Raw genomic sequence first — 21,157 nt, forward strand, 5'->3', positions numbered from 1 at the left:
TGTTGACAGCAATTCTAGTAGCACTCGGGAAGGCTCCAGGAGAAGTTACAATGTGCTGAAGAAAGGAAAGTGGGGCTCCCACTGCTATCTTTAGCCTGGGTTCTGAGGAAGATCATACCGTCCTTATGTTCATCTGTCTGCCAGCCTGTCCATCTGTCTGCCAGTATCCTCTCCACCCCCACACGTTCAGTAATTTCTGAATCTATTGTCCAGTTTCATCCAAGACTTATTGACAACTCAAAGCTCATGAGATCTCACACATTTAATGAAAACCAGCTGTCTGGTGGAGGAGAAAGATCAAAATGCTGCTGTAGTGAGCTAAACAGCTTTCTCTTCCTCTTTGGGTTCCAGATGGCCAATCTGCACAGATGTACTGGCCAGACAGCTGGCATGTGTCAGGACTGAGAACAGACACAGCTCATGCTTCTCCCTCTCATCAGTAAGATGGGAACTCAGAAGAGAGGTAGATGTTTAGGGCTTGGCATAGAAGATGCAGGAGAGATGGAACCCTTTTATTTTGTGTGATTACACTTATCAGTCTTACCAATCCAGGAAGGATTGGCTTTTCTGACTATTTAGCACTCCACTTTGGAGGGTTACACTTTTTAATACTACCACCAGTCAGACTGACCCATCTTTGCAAGCCAAACCGGTGAGTCTAAATTTTGCCTTCCAGAATCATGATACAGGGCCATTACCTTCCTTTTTCCATGAAGTCAAGTGGCTTTGTCATTCACAAGTGTTGGATCCACTAAAAACCTGTGTCAGTTTAGTATTTGTGCAGTGGAAAACAAAGTTTTATATATATATATATATATATATATATATATATATATATATATATATATGTATATATATATATATATATATATATACATAGACATATATATACTTTTACACACACACAGACACACACCTATATGCATGGTAAGCTCCAATTCCATGCATTAGTACCCTTTACACACCATACCTGGAGGCATACCCTGTGACACAGACACAGCTTTTGTGGTACCTGCTATTGGTCCATGGTAGTCCCAACATATGCTAGCAGCAGAGGAATGAGGCAGTCAGGAACATTCTGTTCCACTTCAGGTTCTCAGTAGGTTAGTTCCCAAAAAACAAAGGGTTTTGTCTCACTCTCTCCAACTTTTCCTTGTACTCAACTGCCCTCATGTCTACTGTCTCCTTCCCTTGGATTTATAATCCTTTCTTCTTGGCCCACACTTTTTGCTTTCCCTCATCTCAACTTGCCTTCTTAGTGGTCTTCTGCACATGCTGCACACCCAGGACCCTTGCTGACTTCTACAGAACTCTGCCCCTTGTAGCCCTGTGGCAGGAGTACCAAGTGCCTTCAAAGCTGCTGATAAGCCAGTGTGAGCCTGCACACCCGGGACAGAGCACACTGAATACGTGCACCCCTACCAGTTGTACTCAGGGGCACAACGAACACACCAGCTCTCTGTACCTTATTATTGCAGGTCATTCACTGACTGACACTCTAATGAACACTGACCGTGCAAAGGGTAGTAATCAGTGTTAGCCCTCAGTCAGACACAGCAGTCAGCTTTAAGGGGAGCACTGAGAAGTGATGGGTGCTAGTCAGCTGAGTAACAGCAGAGTGTCTGTGATCTGTTTACATGACAGGCCTAAGAATAGCGCAACTTTGTAGGAAGTCACTGAAATGTCCAACAAAACGAGAATCAAAGCATTGGGTGGGGGAATCAAATCACTTCAAGAAGTGACTTATGATTAAGTATTATGGCTTATGTTACGAAGTTCTTCCATTGTACCACTCAAGTTTCTCAATGTCTGCTTGGAGAGGCTTTAGCGGAAATGTTACTAAAACACTGTTGTCAGGGTTTCTCTGTCTGTTTCTCTGTTTCTCTACCAAAGAATCACATAGTGCAGGCTTCCTGCACTACTTTAACTGCACAGGCACAGGGCTTGAGGTTTTGCTAACTTTAAAATATACTTGTGGCTACCTTGATAACCACAGACAAACAAACAACCTACCACAGCAAAGAGCCAAACTAGAAGCACTTAGATGTTGCACATACAGGAAACATGTGGAACTGGCACAATGTCTTTAGGAAGGTGAAAACAGCTACCTTCATTGCTAAAGAAACCTGATGATCATTCCTTGTTCATCTCTTCCCTTGCTTATAATAATCTCATCCTGTGACCACACGCATTTCTCCTTTCATGCTAACCCAAATGTGAAACTTTCTGAGTTTCTTCATTCATTTCCTCTTTGTCCCCTGCATCTTTTTTGTTTCCATTGAGCTCTGAGATTGTTTTTACCACTCTTGCTGTGTTGGGATGTGGAAGTGGGGTAGACACACTGTTTATTTAGCAGGGCACCACCGCTGTGGAAGTGCCTCAGAGAGCTGTTCACAGCTGCTTGCAGGAACAGAACTGCTCACAGTAGCAGTCTGTCAGAGACAGACACTTGTGATGATGTGCTGCATTCAGTGAGCTCAGTGCTATTAGCACTCTGACAATATCCCTGCAGATGGGCAAGGGCTCTGTCTGAGCTGTCTCTTTGAGTTTGCTCAGGGGCGCCGAGGGTCAGTCTTGGGCTGCGAAGAGTGAAAAACCATAGACTCCCGTGGATTTAAAAGAACAATCCTGGATGCTCTAGAGCAGCTGTGTGTGCACTAATCGTGCAGCTCTCAGCTTGGCCAGGAGCCTGGGCTTAGAGAGCATTTTTTTACTTACAAAGCAGTCCAGCTGTGCTTGAAAAGCTACGGAAGAGCAGCAGAAATAGAGAAACTTTAGAAAAGCTGTGAAAAAGCTGAGTACAGAGATTGTTTCACTAACCTCCCCCTCCCCATAGGGACCAGGAGGAGTAAAGCAAAGCAAGGTAGACCTTTTTTAGTTGAACTAAAGAGCAAAAAGACAAAGAATACAAGGGAGGACCAATAAATTTCACTGCAAATCCTTCCGTGCAAGGACCATTTCTTGGTTAATTTCTGGGCACATTTTTAAAAAGGGCTGGTTGCCAAAGACTTGCAGTTCTACCGCAAGGACCCATTATTAGCATCTTCCTCCAGGGAGGAATTTATTTGCTGTTGACTGGAAGTTGCTTTGATATTTTAGCCACTCCTCTTCTGCTGTCTCCAAAATGCATGGTACACAAGAAGAAAGAGATCTGATTATTAGACAGCTCCTTCTGCACCCTGTGAACAGGCAGGACTGCACCCATAGCACTGCTATACGACTGCTGGAAAAGAATTGATTCTTATCATCTTGATCATCATTCCCCCTGTGGAATGGATCATCATTCCCCCCACAGGACTGTGTCTTCCTGTGCCTGAAATGGTTTCCCTTTCCTCCTTCAAATCCCTCCTTATGTTTCATTTTTCATGTGCTTTCCTATGATAGAGTACCCTAGGAAACTGTTTGCTCCCATCTTTGCCTTGATCTTTAGGCACGTAGAGCTGGACAGCTAAATAGAACAAATGCCTCCCTGGGATCCAGCCTGTTCCCACACGCTGGAATGCTGCCATGGACACCTGTGATACTTTCTAAATAATAAAACAGCCGGAGAAAATGCAGTCCCAGATCTGATTCTTGGCTGCATGTAAAACCCTATTTATTCTGGTGTGTGAAAGGGCCTTGACATGAGAATAACTACAGTTTATACCCATTTTCATATGCAGGAAACTGAAGGCAGCCATCATGGAAAAGAGACCTTTAACCCCAGTGCCCTTAGAATTACAAAAGGCATTTTGGTGTCATTAAAAATTGAAGGCCTAGAGTAAGATAGGCTTTAAAATTTATAATCTCTTTAGCTATTACAGCCACAAACAAAACTAGCCTGTAAAAACAGACTCTGTGACAGTGTTATGATGCCTGAGCTACTCGGTAGCACAGGCTGCCCAACCATACCAAATCAGTCTCATGTCTACCCCAGGGAAGTGCAGTTGCTCTAGGGTATCCTTGATTTGAGGCTTTAACTGATGGACAAGCCTCCTTAGCCCTTGGCAAGTAAATCTCATGGACTTTCTCTTCCACATTAGACACCAATGGACTACAGGCCCACACACCCTTCAGAATCACCTGCATGTCCCCATGACCCATAAAAGGATGCTTGGCTTGGCCTAACACCTAACTTCAGATGGCTAACACTGCTAGGATAAATCCCATCTTGCTGTCTCTGACTGAGACTTCTCTTAAACTTTGCTTCCATAATCTGGATTCTTTTGACTTTTTAGAATTTATTCCAAAAAAGACATGGCCATCTAATCAACTAGGACCACATCTGTGAATAAGTTGGCTAATGAGTGTAAATAGTTTAATTCTCATAGGAGAAAAAACATGAAATTGTGCAATTTCACAAAATGAGGCAAAGATGGCCTGGAACCCTGCCCCGTGCTTCTGAGGTACCCCAAGATACTTCAGACCATGAATAAGAGAACAGATATAGAGAATCCCACTGATACACTCTCTGGCATGTCACTTACTTTTACATGACAGCCACCAGAAAAAAAATACTCAGCAGATAAATACCAAGTATGAAACTTATCTGCATGTATGCAGGTCCTCAAAACCAAACAATATAAAAATGCTGGCTTCTTCTCTGTTACCTTGATAGCATCTTACAGTGCCTTTTCCACACATGCTGTCACACAGAAAGGTTATCTGCTCCTAGGAATCATACCTTATTTTTGCCCTCTATTACAGCCGTTCTCTCAGTGATGCTCTGGATCATGTTTCCTACGTGGCTGCCAGCTTTCAGGATGAAAGATCCTTCAGTATAAAAGCAAAATCCATGCCTAAAGACAAGAAAAGTTGAAATGTTATTGATTTGGTGGTAGAAATTGGATAGAAATTCAACACATAACACAAAACAATTGTTTTGAAAACAGTGATCAGTCAGGAAAACTGCAGGTGCTGTGACAACCAGGAAAGTATAATTGCTTTTCATTAAATCTTGAGGTTTGGAGCCTGATAATTGGATTCACTTCCACATCCACTCCTTGAATATTAGCTCTCTGGAGTAAATGTTCACATTTAAGCCACTGCAAACTGTGAGGCCAGAATTTACAATCAGAGCCTAAGCTAGAGCTGTACAAGACCAACATCCCATTTCCAATGGTCCTGTTTTCAGACACGGCCAAAACATGAGTTCATACTATTTTTAGCGTTTAACTCAAGACAAATTATATTGGTTTCAAGATGCATTCCATAATGCATTGGATGCTCTTTTACTCTGTGCAGGTTGTTTCTGCTTTAACAAAAGATTATGCCAGTTTTAATTTCTGAATATTTCTTTAATTCAGTTTGCAAAACAGTAAGATATTAATACTGAGGCTCAATGATTACAAGACACACAGTAAAAACAAACATAATCCTGCAAATGAACAAAATGAAGTTAAACAGAATTATACCCAAATGAAAAAGGGATTTAAATGATAATTTAACTGGAAGAAAATCAAATACATCTTAATGAATGGAAGTCCTAGAGATAAAATGTTTTTGCCTTATGCAACAAATTGGCTTGTAATCAGAACATTCAGGTGTGGTCATGGTAGAGATAATTTGTTTCTTAGAGTCTGATTTGGTACACATGGATAAACACATTGGAATGCTTCTTAAGTGTTGCCTGATCCTGTTCTTCTTTGAGAATATCTAGCTCAGTTTTTCATCCAGAATTTAGTTTCTGTTTCTTCAGTTCCAGCATCACTGGCAGAGATTAACCCTTCAGTTTGATGAAGTTCTTTCAAATACACTATGTTCCTTGGATTTGAAAGATAATGGCTGTAATATCTGTAATCAAATAGTTCTGACTTGTATAACAGTTGTTTGGAGAAATGAACTTTAAAGCCGAGTGACTGAAAAACAGAATGTGATGCAATCTTGACCAAAGAATGAGGTTCATTTCCCTTCAGTCAAACTGTGCAGTTTGCTTTGCACAGTAAACTTTGTGTTGTTTAGAGTACCAATGGTACACCAGCTTTACATGCCTGTTTTTAATTGTGCAGCTTTATGTCAAACTGGCCAATGACTTAGCAGATATTACAGCTTAAAGAAATAATGACATGGAAACTAACTTGGGCTGCCCAAATTTCACAATGTGCACTGAAAGGATCAGTGTGTTGAAAAGACAAAAAAAAAAAGCCAGGAGAAGGCAATGACAATTCATGCATGGAGAGAGGACAGGGAGCAAGAGCCTGGCAGGAAAGCCCTATCTACACAACCACATCTTTCAGACTCTGGTTTAAAAGCCAACTTCTAATTCATTATTTTTGACGCCAGGGTAAATGAAAGATAGGTGCATTAATAAGGGCACCTGTTGCACTCAGATGAGGAAAATTGGTTAAAATTATTCAGAAAGGTAGAGGCCATTTACTTTGCACATTTAAAGCTTTAAGAAGTCTTGTTCTGTAGCAAGAATAAAACACAGAAGGCATGATAATTTGGCTAAGCTGGTAACATTTTCATGCCATAGAAGTTATCAAAATTCAATTTGTGATGCCAGACACACAAACAGGCAGTATCAAAAGCACATTTGTGACTGGATGCAATCTGTACAGGAAAACAGACACCAAAATCCCACTTCATGCATATTAAAAGGTGCCTCCTAATTTATTTTTTTCTTGTCCCCACAGAATGAGTTTATGTTTCTTTGTTACAGTGCTGAAATTTTGTACTCTTTACCATAGAAGTCCTTACACATATTTTGATAAAGGACACAAAGAAGGCATAATGCATATTCAGAAGCTGCTTGTGCATCTCTGAAAAGCATCTCCAATTTCCTTTCTTACAGCTCAGGAGCCTCCAGACTCAGTTGCTATTATTATACTCTTCCTCACAATTCCTTAAAAAGACTGTATATATTTAGTTTGCCATGTCTTAGGGAGGAGGACAGTGCTATGTCTTTGTTGATGCTTAGCACAATGAGATGCTGATTACTCATTAATACCAGAATGCAAACCACCATCACAACTACAATAACATCACAATAACAAGAAAAACACATGTAAAGTGCTAGATTAGCCCTGGAGGTGCATATGTGAACTCTACTGACGTCACATTCCATTCTATATCCAAACTGGCGATTACAACGTTAATGCAATTAGAGTAGAAAATCGAATACTCTTCATAGCTGTTGTCCATGGTTTTAATAAAAAAGGAGTCACAATCAAGCTGGGAATGCTGCATCCAACAGCACACAGCTGGAGGTGTGAGTACTGTTGTACACACAACTTCGGCTCCACTGACTGCTGGATCAGCAAATGTTTATGGATCAGTTGCAGCACGGCTGCCAGAGAGAGTCCAGGACAAGACTCAGACTCATCTCTTTGGATGCAGAACCAGATGCTTCCTCTCATCAGCTGCTAAATCCCTTCACTTTAACCTCAAATGCACTAAAATAGCTCAGGGACAGCACATGAGCTGTGTCCACTATCCTGAGCTGGCTACTCAGGTTAATACTCCGTCATCCCACCTCATTCTGCTGCGAAGGGTGCCATGTGAAAGATGCTGCCTAAGCCAACAGCATCAGGTAGAGATGGGGAAGGGAAAAATGAGTCAAGAGTCCTGCCTCTTAACTTGACCTCAGCTTCTAACAACTGGCATTTTGTAACAGAAAGAGAAAGGGTTCTGCTGAACTTAGATGTAATCATCAAACCAAATGTTTGTGTTAAGCACAGATGCTTGGAAAGAAAGAGAGAAAAATGAAAACACAAAAATCCATGCTGGCTGGAACCAAAATAGGCAATCATCTTCCTGTTAACTTGATTGATGTTTCATAGAGTGTGTCCTCACATAACATCAGCTGCATGTTTTTCTGATTTCAAGGAAATTACCAATTTCTTCAAACTACCCACTCAGTAAAATAACAAGGGCATTGCATTTTTAGCAGGAACTGTCTGTGTTTGCAGGGAAATCCCACTGCATTTTAGGTATTTGAATCTTACTCCAGATATCTCTCCAGAGTACATGAATTCCTGAATGTTTTGCTGTGGGATGAGCCTCGGTGCTTTGCATCTTCAGGAAATCTTACAGCAGGGTTACTGCTGGGTTAGTGAACGAGCACACAGCGTGCACAGGGATTGATAAGCAAGCTGATATCTGCCAGAACACTTCTATGCATTTCTTTCACCTGTGTCCCTGCAGACCCTTTCATGTTTCTCCTTTGTGGGCGCAACTCTGCCTGTGTAGAGATCCCATGTAAGAAACACTAACAGGGGTGTGTGTACAAACATACGTTTGCAGAAGTTACACAACTTCAAAGTGAGGTAATCAGACTCTGCTGCCTTGGTGGAGGGCTGGTAGAAGCAGAGCACTTGGGTTAATCACACCCCAAGTAGTTTTTCCCATATGCTTGATGCGTGCTGGCATGCACATTTGCAGGTGTGCACCCGCACAGGCACGCATTGGCCTTTGTGTCAAGAGCCTGAGAAAAAGGCTATCCTTTTGTAAAAACAGGAGCCACTACTTCTCTGTAAGGTTTTCAGAGAAGCCCAGCACTGGGGGAAAGAGGGGTGAGAGTGGCTCTGCCTGTGGCAGGGTGAGTTCTGCTGTCAGACCTGCTCATCACCCAGAGCTTCGGGAATTTACATGGATTTGGAGAGGCTGTGGGGTAGGTTATGCAACCAGAGGTAAGTCCAGTTTTATAAAGGGTCTGTGATGTGTGGAGTTGGCACCCGTAGGGGCCCTGGAGAAATGGCTGGGGGGAGGGGAGCCAGCCTGCTACTCGAGAATACATCAAGCCCTTGAGGAAGCAGAGTGTGCCATGTTTGAAGATGCAAAGATAATCACAGTGCTGGGAACCGTCTTGTGTAGCGGAGGAAGCCAAACAACAAGAGGAAAGCAGCATATGCTCGTGATTTCGCACAGGAAGCTAGCAGCACCTCCTGCCAAAGCGAGATAAGAAAACTCCCATGGCCTATTCTGGACAGGGCTGTGGTGATCAGCCTTCGCTCCACACTGTCCTCGCTCCGCTCCGCAGCCCGTTCCCTTTCCTAATGAGTTTCAGAGCCCTCACTTCTATTAGCATGCAGCATGCCAAGCACAATAGCATGGTGTATTTATAACTATCAACAGGGAAAAGTTTCCAGGGTAAGAGTGTACTTCATGTCATCTTGATGTATTTCACTGAAATCACACTACAAACCAGCTCCAAGCTGAAGTCCTGCAGATGAAACTATTGGTCTCAGAAGAAAAGCTGCTCGGTGTTTATAGCAGAGCATGGGAGCTGAGGTAAAAAATTTGTCCAGTTACTCATAGGATGGTTTGACCTCATGTATGACAGACAGTTCTGATTGAAAGCCCCAGGTCTAGCCCATCCAGACACATCTTCCCCGTGCCAAAGACAGTACTGCAGTTTTCAGTTCAAGCAGTGCAACAACAAATACCAGTGAAAGAGCCTCAATCCACAGATCAGTTGGAAAAATACTCATCTTCTGTCTCCTTGTCTCCCCAGCTTCTCCCTCCCAAGCCCTCCTGTGTGATTCCAGAGGCCATTGCAATCGTTACCTTGTGTAACTTGAATTGCAGTTACTTGCAACAACATTCAACTCTGAAAGTAAGCATTCCTCTTGGCAAAGCCCCTGGCAGCCTCACTCACACTCTCATTCACTGGGGTAGATTTGTTGGGAGGGAGAGGAAATCATCCTGTCACCAACAGTGTCCATTTTTTAGAGTGATTATTGGCAGCCAACATACTTTTCTCAGCAGCTATCCTTTTTATAGGGCAGCAATTCCTAACAGCGTGAGGGCAATGTTACTACAAATTCAAGTTGGGCTGACTCATGTCTTTTAAGAGGCAATGGCAATGACACTAACATTAAGACAGGAACTCTGGAAATTCCTGGAATTGTAAAGAATACATAGGAATTGTTTTTTATTTGCAAGTTGCCAAAAAAAAATCTGAATGGCATGGGCCATGCCTGCTCTGCACCTCAGTGTCCAGTGCTGTGTGATTGATAGCACAGGGCTGGCGTAGCCACGTGTCCTTGGGAATATTGAGTCAATCTGGAGCAGGAAACAGAGAGGAAAAATAGTAGCAGGGAGCATGTACAGTTTGTAAAACGTGCTTTATGGGGGTGGGGGAAGGAGAACATGTGCTGGCCCCCTGCCAGCTTTGTGTATGCATGTGATTCTATGATTCTAAGAAGCTATGGTCCAGGTGCTCCTGCTCTAGGTCAAAACCAATCAGTTAGAGGTCAAAATACTGGCAAAACTGCAGCTGGGAGCTCATCCCAAGCACCTTCCCTAATATGCGCATTGGTGGAGCTAGGAGGAAAACTACAGGTGGTAGGAACAGGATATATTTTACATTGTTTATTGTTTATTTGTTTATTTATTTATTTAGTATCAGGTCCCTGATGTTCCAAAACCTCATTCTCCTGGGAGGTATCTTTGAAAAGAGTAGGGTAGATGGCATTTAGAGCTTTGTTGTGTACTTTCATGGCTCTATCAAAAAAGGAAGCATTTGATAGCTGCACATTGCCTTTCTTGCTATTACTGATATGCAGCCAGATAACTGGATGGTGTTTCCCTTTCATACTCATCCTTTCCAAACATTATGACTTGCCCTTAACTATTCCAGTTTGGTGCCTGGAAAGCTGATTGATCTGAGCTATCTCAAAAGAAGATGCAAGGCCAACAGCAATCTTACCTACCCCAACATTCAGTGTTTCATCATCCCACACTCAGATTTCCACAGGAAAAAAAACACTTCTATAACTGCACACCTGAGCACCCTGCAACACCGGTTACTTGCAACAAAAAATGCAAATGACTGAGACTGAGGGTAATCAAAAAAACTCATTTTGCTTCCAACTTCTTTGCCATCACTTGAATGCTCTGGCCTCTAGGGAACATAACAGCATTTTTCAGGTGTCCACACATACTGAGGTTATCTGAAATTTTCTCACCTTGTCTTATCAGAAGATTATATTTTGCTTTTTGATCTTTAATTTTCTGCTTCACACTGCTTAGCATTCTTCATGGACACAGAACACCATCATATTTCAGCCAAACCTACCTTCCTTCCTTGTTTCTCTTCCCTCCTTTACTAAAGTGTTCACTCTCATCTCCCATGAAGCCACTGTGATTCAGCCTCCACTTTCTCTGTGCAAAAGCAAAAATCATGTCCTGCACAAAGAAGCAGGATGTTGACTGGAACTATAGAATTATCCCATGAGATTTCCATAAGCACCCAGAATTTCTTTCAGGGCAAAAAAGTGTTTGATTTTGAGAGTCTGAAGTACTGCAAGGAAGAGGATCTTGCAATTTAGTTGAACAGTCAGAATCCTAAAGAGAAAGTCCACAAAACCTCTACATACAATATCCACTCTTGCACTTAGTTTCTTTTTATTTCCAATTTATGTTCCCTGTAAATAAAGTCCAAGATATTGTTCAGATCCTTCTAGTGTAAATTATTTTCCTTGCACAACTCACTTCTAATAGCTCACTCAACTTTAGACAAAACCTTAAGTCTATAATATTCCAAGGTCCACGTATCCACAACTCCTTACTTCTCAGAAAGCCAAAATTCCCCTTTTTTCCTTTTCTGTCCTATCTGGATCCTCTTGGTTCTAGAAAGGAGTAACTCTTCAGTAGCCTATTTACACAGTCCTCCATATGGCCCATCTTGCTGACAAGCTGGAAGCACAACTCTCACCCTTTCCATTTTCCAATGATTAACAAAGGAGACAGACAAGCTGTTGACCCACTGAGGTTTTGTTTTTTCAAGATGATTTGTTTTCAACTTCTCTTCAAGTAGGGATCTGGGAGCAATTCTCCCCTGCCTGGAGTGAGGGACTGAAGTCCAGGCAGAAAACAAGGAAAGGATGAGAAAGAATGGAGGGAAACATTTTTAAGGAGAGAGGGGAGTTGATTAGAGGGAAAACAGGAAGAGAAAATACTGACAGGCATGGATGTAAGACCAAGGATCCATCTACCCCATATCCTGTACCAACAATGACCATATGCAGATGGTTGGGGATGAGTAAGAGCGGGACTAACTTCAGATATTTCCTTCTAATACTCCCCCAGTCACCAATTATTATCAGCTCAGGAACTTCCCGCAATATAGACTGTTTCTACACTTCTCTTCCAAGACTGTAGAAAGTTTTCAAGCCCCCAAAATCTTCTGGCAAGGAGATTCACAGCTATGCTATCCACTACATGAGGAGCTAAATCCTTTTCCAGTTCCAAATTCTGCTCCTCCTGTCTTCATCTAATGGCCCCTACCTCTTGAATTGGAAAAGATATACACAACTGATCCTCAGACATGTATCTTTCACAAGTCTGTAACTCTCTATCCTGTAGCTCCCAAGTCACTTCTTTTTCAGTCTGCAAGAGTCTTGATCTCCCTCCTCGCTCATCCTTCACACATTCCTCTCATTCTCTGAAATTCCTTTGATCCTTTTTGATGCTATTCCTGGTGTACCTCCCAGTTTGGCTGCATCCTTTGAAATGAAAGGATCAGAAATGCTCATAGCATAAAAGACACAGATAATTTATGGATTTGTGGAGTTATCATGGTGTTCTATACTGTGGTCTTTGTTTCTTTCCTGGTAATTCCTAACACTTGATTTTCTTTTTGAGCTTCTCATAGTGGTGTTCACTTTCACAAACCCATCTATCACAGCACTCAGATCCCTCTTTGTAGTAGTAATGATCAGCCAACAGCTTTTTAACATGTATTTTACATACGAAAGCAAGACTTTTTTTTCCCCTATGTATATCATGCACATTTTCTTCAGTGAATTTCACCTGCCACTTTTTCACTCAGACAGATACCCGGATTCATAGAGTTCTGCATTTCATTGTAATCAGCCCCTCATCCTTACAAATCTGAACAACTTGTCATCATCAGCAAACACTGTCACCTCCTTGCCACCTTTTCCAGGTTATTTCTGAACGTGTTGACAAGTACAGACCCCAGCACCGGCTCCTGAAAAACTTCACTGATCACCTCCCTACGCTGCAAGAACTGGGTGTTCCCTCTTAACCTCTGTTTTCTATTTTTTAACTGAATATTTTTTTCTGAGCACGATCCTACCTCACATGCCTGTTCAAAGCCTTCTGCAAAGGCTTTTTGAAAGGCGTACACACAAAAGGAAAGAGGATGCTAACTAAAGTTTGTATATTTTTGTAAAAGGTGTACTCGATCCAGTAATAGCACTCCATTCATAATCACTCCTCAGCACACACAGAGCTTGACCTGGTGCCTTCCTTTGGCCAGGAGCCCCTGCTAGTGCAGGAGCAGGCTGCTGGCCACGGGCTGGGACTCCCCACTGGCTCGGAGGCTGCCAGCGTGCGGGGCCTCGCTCACGTCGTGCAGTCCCCACGAGCAGCCTGTCACACACTTTGCTTCCTATGGGCTGGGCCACACCGAGCAAAAGATCAAGCAGAAAGATCCCACCATACGTGACCCTGAAGTGTTTTTCCTTAAGGCTGGCTGTCAGACTACACATAGTAAAGCCAAGAGACCACCCTGTGAAGGCAGCAAAAGTAAAAAAAAGAAACTGGGAAAAAATAAAAGAAAGACCAAGTGAAAAAAACCCCAACATAGGCAAGTGAGAATAAAAGCATGGTACTAAGCAGAGTATCCCCGACCATCTGGATCCTGCTGTAGCTCTTATGTTTGAAGATTGATCAGTGACGAAATAAATAATACAATGCTTCTTGTTTTAATTTTTTAAAAATTTCATTTGAAGTGATCTGGAAACTAGCAACATTGAAACTTGAAAGCTTAAGGTTCTGATTCAACTAAGATCCATAATGAAGTAATTTATACTTGCAGAATAAATTCGTCAATGTGTAACCCTGTGGACAGACTGGGCAAACTGTACTCAGTATAAATCATGTATTTGTCAAGCTTACGTAAACATATGGATGTGCCAGATCTGATTCAAATGGCATTTTGCAAACAAAATATTAAAAAATATTATAAATTCCATAATAGTGACTGAAAACAAGGACTTAGCTCTACTCAGAGGAAAGAATGTGTTCACAAGCAAGCATTGGCTTTTGGCTCCCAGTGAAAGTGCAGAATGAGATACTTGAGCATATTCCTTATTCAGGCTGAAGCAGATCAGATGCTGTTTCACTCCTTTTTTTCCTTTGGCTTCAAGTTCCCTGGAAGTCCATGCTGCTGCAATGTACACCTGTGACAGTTCCTCTGCATTTTTTTAAGGTTATGTAAAAAACCACAGGGCTTGACTCTTATTTACTCTAATCTATTTCCCCAACCCCACCAAAATAAGGGAATAGCCAGTAGGATTTTTGGTGTACCCATAAGTACCTTTACATTACTAGATTGCTGTAAGATGATTTTCTTGTAGCAGAGGGTGGAAGGCACAAAGGCCACCAGAGCCTCAGTCAGTGTGAAGGTAGAGCTGAGGCTTTAGCCACATGTCAAATTAAGCAAAGGCATTTTAGAACTACCTGTTTGTTAATGGCATCTGACCTACTTATACCAGCTCCAAAGACTCAGCCTTTCCCTTCCTGAAAATAGAAGGTGGCACAGGGAACAAAACAAGTCACTGTGGGCAAACTAATGGGCATCAATATTTGCAGACATCCAACAATTAAATTTGGGTGGTTCAGTACATTCCTAATTAAGTACAATTAACATTTGTTCTTTACTTGTTCATTTTACATACCTCACTGACGTCCCAAATCTGGTTTCCCCAGATCATCTATCCAAGCACATCCTAATGATTCTGCCTTTCAATCCCTTATTAATACCCTGACACAAACAATGCAGAAATGCAATCAGACTGCTATGCACACATGGCCTGCCTTCTCTTTCACTGAAGCTGCTGGGAGTCTGGCCATGCACTTTCAGCCTTTCTGTATCTCTGCAAAAGTTTCAAGGAGCACCTCAAGCTTTTTTCTTCCCAGATACTTCATGTATTCAGCCCTCCATCTCCAATCCCACCATCAGGTGGTTTTACCACCAAGTAGAGTTCACATCTTGACACTGTAGTCAGGAGAGCAGAGAATCATGTACCAGTTTCCCCATCTACTTTGCTTTTGTAAGCAGCTCCATAATACTGTTACATTTCTCTCAAGCAAACACACACACAGGAAAAAAAGAAAAAAAAAACAACCCAAAAACCAAAAGCCAAAAAACCACAGATTGATGGGATGGCAGGGTTATAAAATAATAACGTAACATCCAGTCTGAGGCTAAACAAAACTGATCGCTCAAGAGAAGGGAGGCAGCAAGGTGATGGGAGAGTTAAAATACCCATGGTAAAATTTCAGTGTTGCAACTGTCTGCCGTTTCTGAAGGGCCAATCAGTCAAACCTTGGGCAGAGGTTGGAGATCTCTCTTGAACTGCCCACATAGAAATGTCCAGAGAGAGAAACTGGCCCCAAACAACACTGAACAGCTGCTGAGCTAGCCAGTGCTTCCAGTGAGCAATAGCAGTATCCCACATGCCTTTCTTGACAATTTCTGCCAGGTCAGTTTAAGATAAACAGAATCTACTGAAGAGATTCAGGTCAAGAACCATTAACATCAAGCATGTTCCTGGCATGCAGAGGCTTGTTCTGCAGCCTCAGAACTGATCTGTTTGTGTGGATCCCAACCTGCCTGGCTCTGGAGACCCTCAGCAAGCCCTGCTGCTGCCTGCCCCCACACACCTCTGCTGACAACCCAGCCTGAGGCAAATTCAGGATGGATAGGATGGCTCCAGAGGGGTAGAAAAGAGGCTAAGGAGGCTGCTGGGCACTTCAGGATAAGTGTCCCACAGGGCTGTGCTCTTCTGTATCTCCTGAACACCTGGGGACTGCCCAGCCTGGGAATGTTCTACAGAGCAGCAGCATATGCTGCAGTAAGATAGCCCTGGAAAAGCATTTTCTCAGTCATTTAATACAGACCAATATTTTTTAAATTACTTTTAATTTTATTTTGCATTGTGTCTTCTACTGTCTTTTGGCTGGCATCTCTAAATTTAATAGCTCTACATAAGCTTAAAGAAACCCAGAATACTGCTTTTTTGCCCTACACAAATTTCCTTGACTCTTCTATGTTTCCTTGTTTGGGTGAACACCAGAAGAGAATCTTTCCACCTACATATCTAGTTAGCTAGCTAGCTAAAAAGGTTGATAAATGGCAAGAGTTAGATTAAGCAAAGTAATTGTAACAGAAAAGAAAGAACAGGGAATTTTTAATTGTGTTGGTCTTTCCACATTTCAAAAATTCACATTTGTTGAGCAATGTTATCAGTTTTTTAATTGTTATTTACTACAAGGAAACTATGGAAATTATTTAAATTGGCCAGTCTCCAGTTACTGGCCTGAGTGAAGCAGAGAGAAGGGTTATGCAAATTGATTGCATCAATCAGAAAGCATTGAACTATACCTGCTTTTAAAAGCAATGGAATTCATTGAGGTATTTTTAGATTTTTGTAACTGAAATACTGCTTGGAAAATAAAGTGAAAGAAGTATCCACACAACCTAATAGCTGCTATTAAAGGAGGCCATAGGCAACAGTCCTTCAAAAATAAAAGCATCTAACTTAGGCAGTCAGTCCCCAGCTAGCAGAGACAGTGCTCAAGTGGTGTGAAGTTAAGCACACATATAAAGAAATATTGGAGCAAACAGATCTTGGAGACAACAGTGTCCTGCAAAGTCTTTGCAGCAACAGCATCTTTTTGTCAGAGTGCACGCTCTGTCCTATGACATGGGACTTGGAAATTTCCTGACAATCTCTACTACCTCACACTGAAAGGTAACCTGTGGGGTTCATTGCCTAAAGTACCTGGTATATCTGTGTACAGAAACAAGCACTGCCTGACCACAAATAGAGCAACATTTTAGTATTGGAAACCTGACATTGGGCAGATAAATATAAAAAAGTGCTGTAATGGCAGAACAAGATATGTTTCTTATCTCCTGCACAAGGTACACACACATTAAATCTCTTGTTTAGGCAAACCTCCCATCACACAAAGAGGGAAGTATAATGAAACAGGTGGGATTAAAGGGTTTTCCAGTTCTTTAGGGAGAACACCCGAACAGACATCAGCCTGAGCAAGGTGTGCCAGCTGCTGAGGTACTCCACTCTGCTCCCTTCCTGGAGCAGGAGACAAAATGTAATGTATTTCTGTCTTTCTTCAATAGTTAATTGTCATATTATTCAGAGGGAATCATCCCACTCCTTTTAGGCAAAGCATTAAAAATGGTGTTCTCCAGGATACTTCTTCAATGAGTACTTAAAGGAGAAGGAAGGGGAGAGGGTTAAAGGGAATCATCACAGAACAATTATGAAGGTAATTTGGAAGCCAGTCTGGAAACAACATTGTAACAGAGCCAATAGCTGATTCAAATTGTTACGTTCCTCCTTTGATCACCTGCTCAAACACACTCCTAATTAGCATTTAATGGAGTCTACAGTTCAGCACATTACTGAACACCTGCATGCAAATGTCAGTTCCTCTTCTGAAGACTCACTGTCCTGTGCTGGAGTGCAGACCTGTGCTTCTAACAGAAGGAAATATCTGACAACAGATGAGCACCACCTCGACTCCCAAGGAAGAACCAACTGTTTCTTCAGTCCTGCACTGGATTTCAATCCAGACTATTCATAGCTGTAAAACTCTTGAAAAAAACTAAAAGACTGAAAATTTTCATATATGCCTTTCTCAAGGTTTCTCTAGTTAAAAGATGTGATTTCTCTTCTCTTACATCTATTTGCAAAAATAAGTTTTGTAACTTGTCGCTGTAAGGTAACACACCAGACAGAGGAAATGCAGCTCTCACCTGTCCTTGAAATGGAGAATTTCAGGTAATACCTATTCCAGCAAGAGGAGAGATTGCTAGTGCCACCTCTTGGTGAGAAGGTGAGAAGGGCACAAAAAGACAGCCATTAGCATAATCCCAAGGACATAGCGGGGGCGGGGAAATAACTTCTGCTTCTACGAAGCGCTGACCACTCTCTCACTGATATCAAAGCACTCACAAGTATCCTTAGTTTGAGATGTTTAGTACTGAGACCCTCATTATTGAGATGTCCTGTTCAGTTGAAGGACGTGTCTTGGACCTTTGCAGTTAAGCACATACTTAAATATTTGCCTGGTGCTAAATCCCAGTTCTATGAAAGCGTTAAAAAAGTGAAATCCTGTGGAGTGTGATTATTCTTCAACTGAAACTGAGAAAATATTGTGTGTTAAACTTGTCAGGTTTTTAAATATCTTGATTGGGCTATGATCCAAATACCTTCCCTGTTTGAACTCTCCAATAGCAACTTAATGATAATGCTGTTGTGGAGGTTGAGTGTTAATCATTAAGTTTGTGTCAGATCTCATGATGCAGGAAGAGCTGTGGATAAGTGAGTCAACACAAGCTCCTAATCATAAGAAATAGAGTTAAAAAAACCCTAAAATGTAAAAAGAGGATTAGTTGAGCACCACATCAGCGTCAAGTAAGCTTGCATAGTGCCATTTATTCTTTATCCTTTTAAAATATCATCTGGAGAATGGTGGGCACATTTAGCTTGCTGAACGGAATCTGTGAATAAACATATCACAGGACAGATCTGACCTTCATAAAAGAAGTTTCTACGATGTTTTCTGTTGATTTCAAAAGAAACCACACATAGGAGTCACTGTGTGTGGAGAAAAGCATGGAGGAAAACTCCATGTGAAAGTGTGTGAACTTTGCAAGACACTATCTTCTCTCATGAAAATACAGAAGCAATTATCACTTCTGGACTAATATTGCATGCATGAATAGTAGTGAACTGTAAATAAACCCAAATAACAATACTAAATAACCACTCTGTCTTCCATTTTCAAATAATGATGGAGAAAAAGTTGCATTGTGACTACATGTCCACCGAAATTTATATTGATTAAAAGTAGACAATTTTTATTAACCAAGCAATGTTTACAGTAAGCTTTACTCTTGCAAAAAAAAAAAAAATAGGTGTAATAGTAAAAGAAGACATACTAAATAAAAGTAAAGATGTTGTCCTACCTTGTTTTAGAATGGTTTTGTTTACAGGGAAACCACATCCATGTAATTTTAGGTGGAGGAATACCATACACAGTGCATGTCAGCACTTGTTTGCTGCCTAGTAAATGCAGATTGGGATCAGGGAATGATGACACGGCCTTTTCGTATATCTGCGGTTTCACTGGAAAGGGCAAAAATTGGAAAGCTATTAAAACCAGCTTAATTCCCACATATTGCATGAGTATAAAAATACTACATTCTTGCAGTGTGAGTAACAAGAAAAATCCCCAGGAGAACAAAGGAAAATAGCAGTCCTAAGTCAGACAAGTGGTTAGTAACACATTCAAGTCATCAGGAGCAAATATGTGGCTGCAGAGGACAGAAACACTTCTAATGAAAACCAGCGTCCATCTTCTGGTTCAAAGATGGATCCTTCACCCTGCATTTGAGGCTTGAGTTTGGGTCCATGAAGTCAGCAAGAAGACCCACAATTCCCTGATGTGTGCAAGATTGGTGACAATCCAGCCCAGAGAAAATGGAGCACTTACATGTTCAGGAGAAACATGGGAACATGTTGCAAACTTACCATTTACAGTAAGAGCGACTGTAAGATTCTTTGACAAGTTCCACTGTGGAATGCTCAGTATTATGGTGTAGTTTCCAGCATCCTCCTCAGCAACATCCTTGATGACTAGTGAATAGTCTTTAACCACATACCGGGCACATTTCTCAGCAGCAGGTAGCCCATCTTTTAACCTGTTTCAGGGAATTCCAGAAATCAAAATTCTGAAAATAATTTCTGCTTAAACCACCCATGTTACATCATATCCCTCAATCTTCTGGGAAGGGATTGGATTTCCAGTCTGAGATTCTGTTTACCACAGGGTTGTCCTTTCCTTTCAAATAAGATTGCTGATATTTGTAAACCACTTTAGAGAATACTATTCTATATATTAAAATTTATAAGAATCTGTCTCTTGGGGCTCTATGGTATTTGAGAGTTGCTGAAAATTGCAATGCTGTCTCTGAAGATCCCAGTTGTTCATGGCTGTGACCGCCATTTAGTCTAAAAAGCAACCATTTTGGCTAAGAGTGGGCCACAGAAATAAAGGTTGCATCATCTTGCACTGGCCATTTCTCTATGACCTCAGAATACATCCTGGGACAAAGTATTACAGTACTCCAAGCACAGCTGTGATTTTAGGAAGAGGAAGAGTAAGTAGATTAGATAAGCACTTAAGAATCAGATATCCTGCTATCAAGTGAATGTTTTTAAAGATAACAGAAAATCAATGTAGAAAGTACTAACTGTTGCTCACACACAGATTCCTGAAGCAAAATATTTTTCTTCGACGTCTAAACTACAATGTAAAGTGCATTTTTACAAGCTGCAAGAAGGTTAACATGATGTTAGTAGAAGGGTGCAACATATATTCATTATAATGATGGATTTGATCTAAATGATTCACAGCTTTTAGTAAGTTTTTAGAAAAAACTCTTACTGTTATTAGACGAGCACTAAAATTTGGTGAAAGGACTTACGGATTTAGGCTTTTCACTGTTTGTGTATTTTACAGAATCACAAAATAACTGCAGCTGAAAAAGCCTTTGGAAGTCATTTAGTCTAATGTCCTGTACAAAGCAATGTCAGAAGATTGCCCAAGACCATTTTCAGTATGGTTTTGTGTATCTCCAAGAATGGATACTCCACCACCACTCTGGACTATTTATTCCAATGTTTGACCAACCTCAATTTTAAATTTAAAAAAAATTAAAATTTGTTACAATGTTTGAGATTTTTTTTTTGTTCAGAAGTTTTGGATCTATATGTGTAGTCAATAAACTCGAACACTGGAAAAGCAGAAAATTATGTATAAATGGCTGGCATCAGTGTCACACTCACCCCTCAGTTTTTCGCATGAATCCATAAGTGTAAAGGTTTTGTAAAACAAGACAACACTTTTGGAGCAAAATTAATTCCTGGTTGTAACATGAACTCCCACTAATCATGTATGTATAGTTTTTGTTCTTAATCAGTCTTGTCATAGACCCTTTGTTAAAGTGCAATTATTTGAGCCAGAGCTACTGGTGTTTTAAATTATTTAAACAAAAAAATCCTTGAGATCATGAATAGATAACACTGTTGCACATGAAAGTGGATTGGATTAATAAAAATAAAAACTGTTCCAAAAATTTCTTAACACAATTTACACGAGACAAAAT

At 41.1% G+C, this 21,157-nt stretch overlaps 1 protein-coding gene across 1 annotated transcript in view; it reads right to left on the minus strand.

The window, feature by feature from the left end:
- FLT1 (fms related receptor tyrosine kinase 1) overlaps positions 1–21,157 on the minus strand; it is a 108,819-nt gene that overhangs the window by 52,496 nt on the left and 35,166 nt on the right. Inside the window, exons 9-11 of the mRNA XM_066544868.1 lie at positions 19,521–19,690; positions 18,956–19,115; positions 4,664–4,778 (exon numbers count right to left, since the gene is read on the minus strand). Coding sequence (XP_066400965.1) covers positions 4,664–4,778; positions 18,956–19,115; positions 19,521–19,690 — 445 coding nt within the window. The remainder of the gene's footprint in view (positions 1–4,663; positions 4,779–18,955; positions 19,116–19,520; positions 19,691–21,157) is intronic.

The sequence above is a fragment of the Molothrus aeneus genome, chromosome 2, assembly GCF_037042795.1.
Source record: "Molothrus aeneus isolate 106 chromosome 2, BPBGC_Maene_1.0, whole genome shotgun sequence".
NCBI lineage: Eukaryota > Metazoa > Chordata > Aves > Passeriformes > Icteridae > Molothrus > Molothrus aeneus.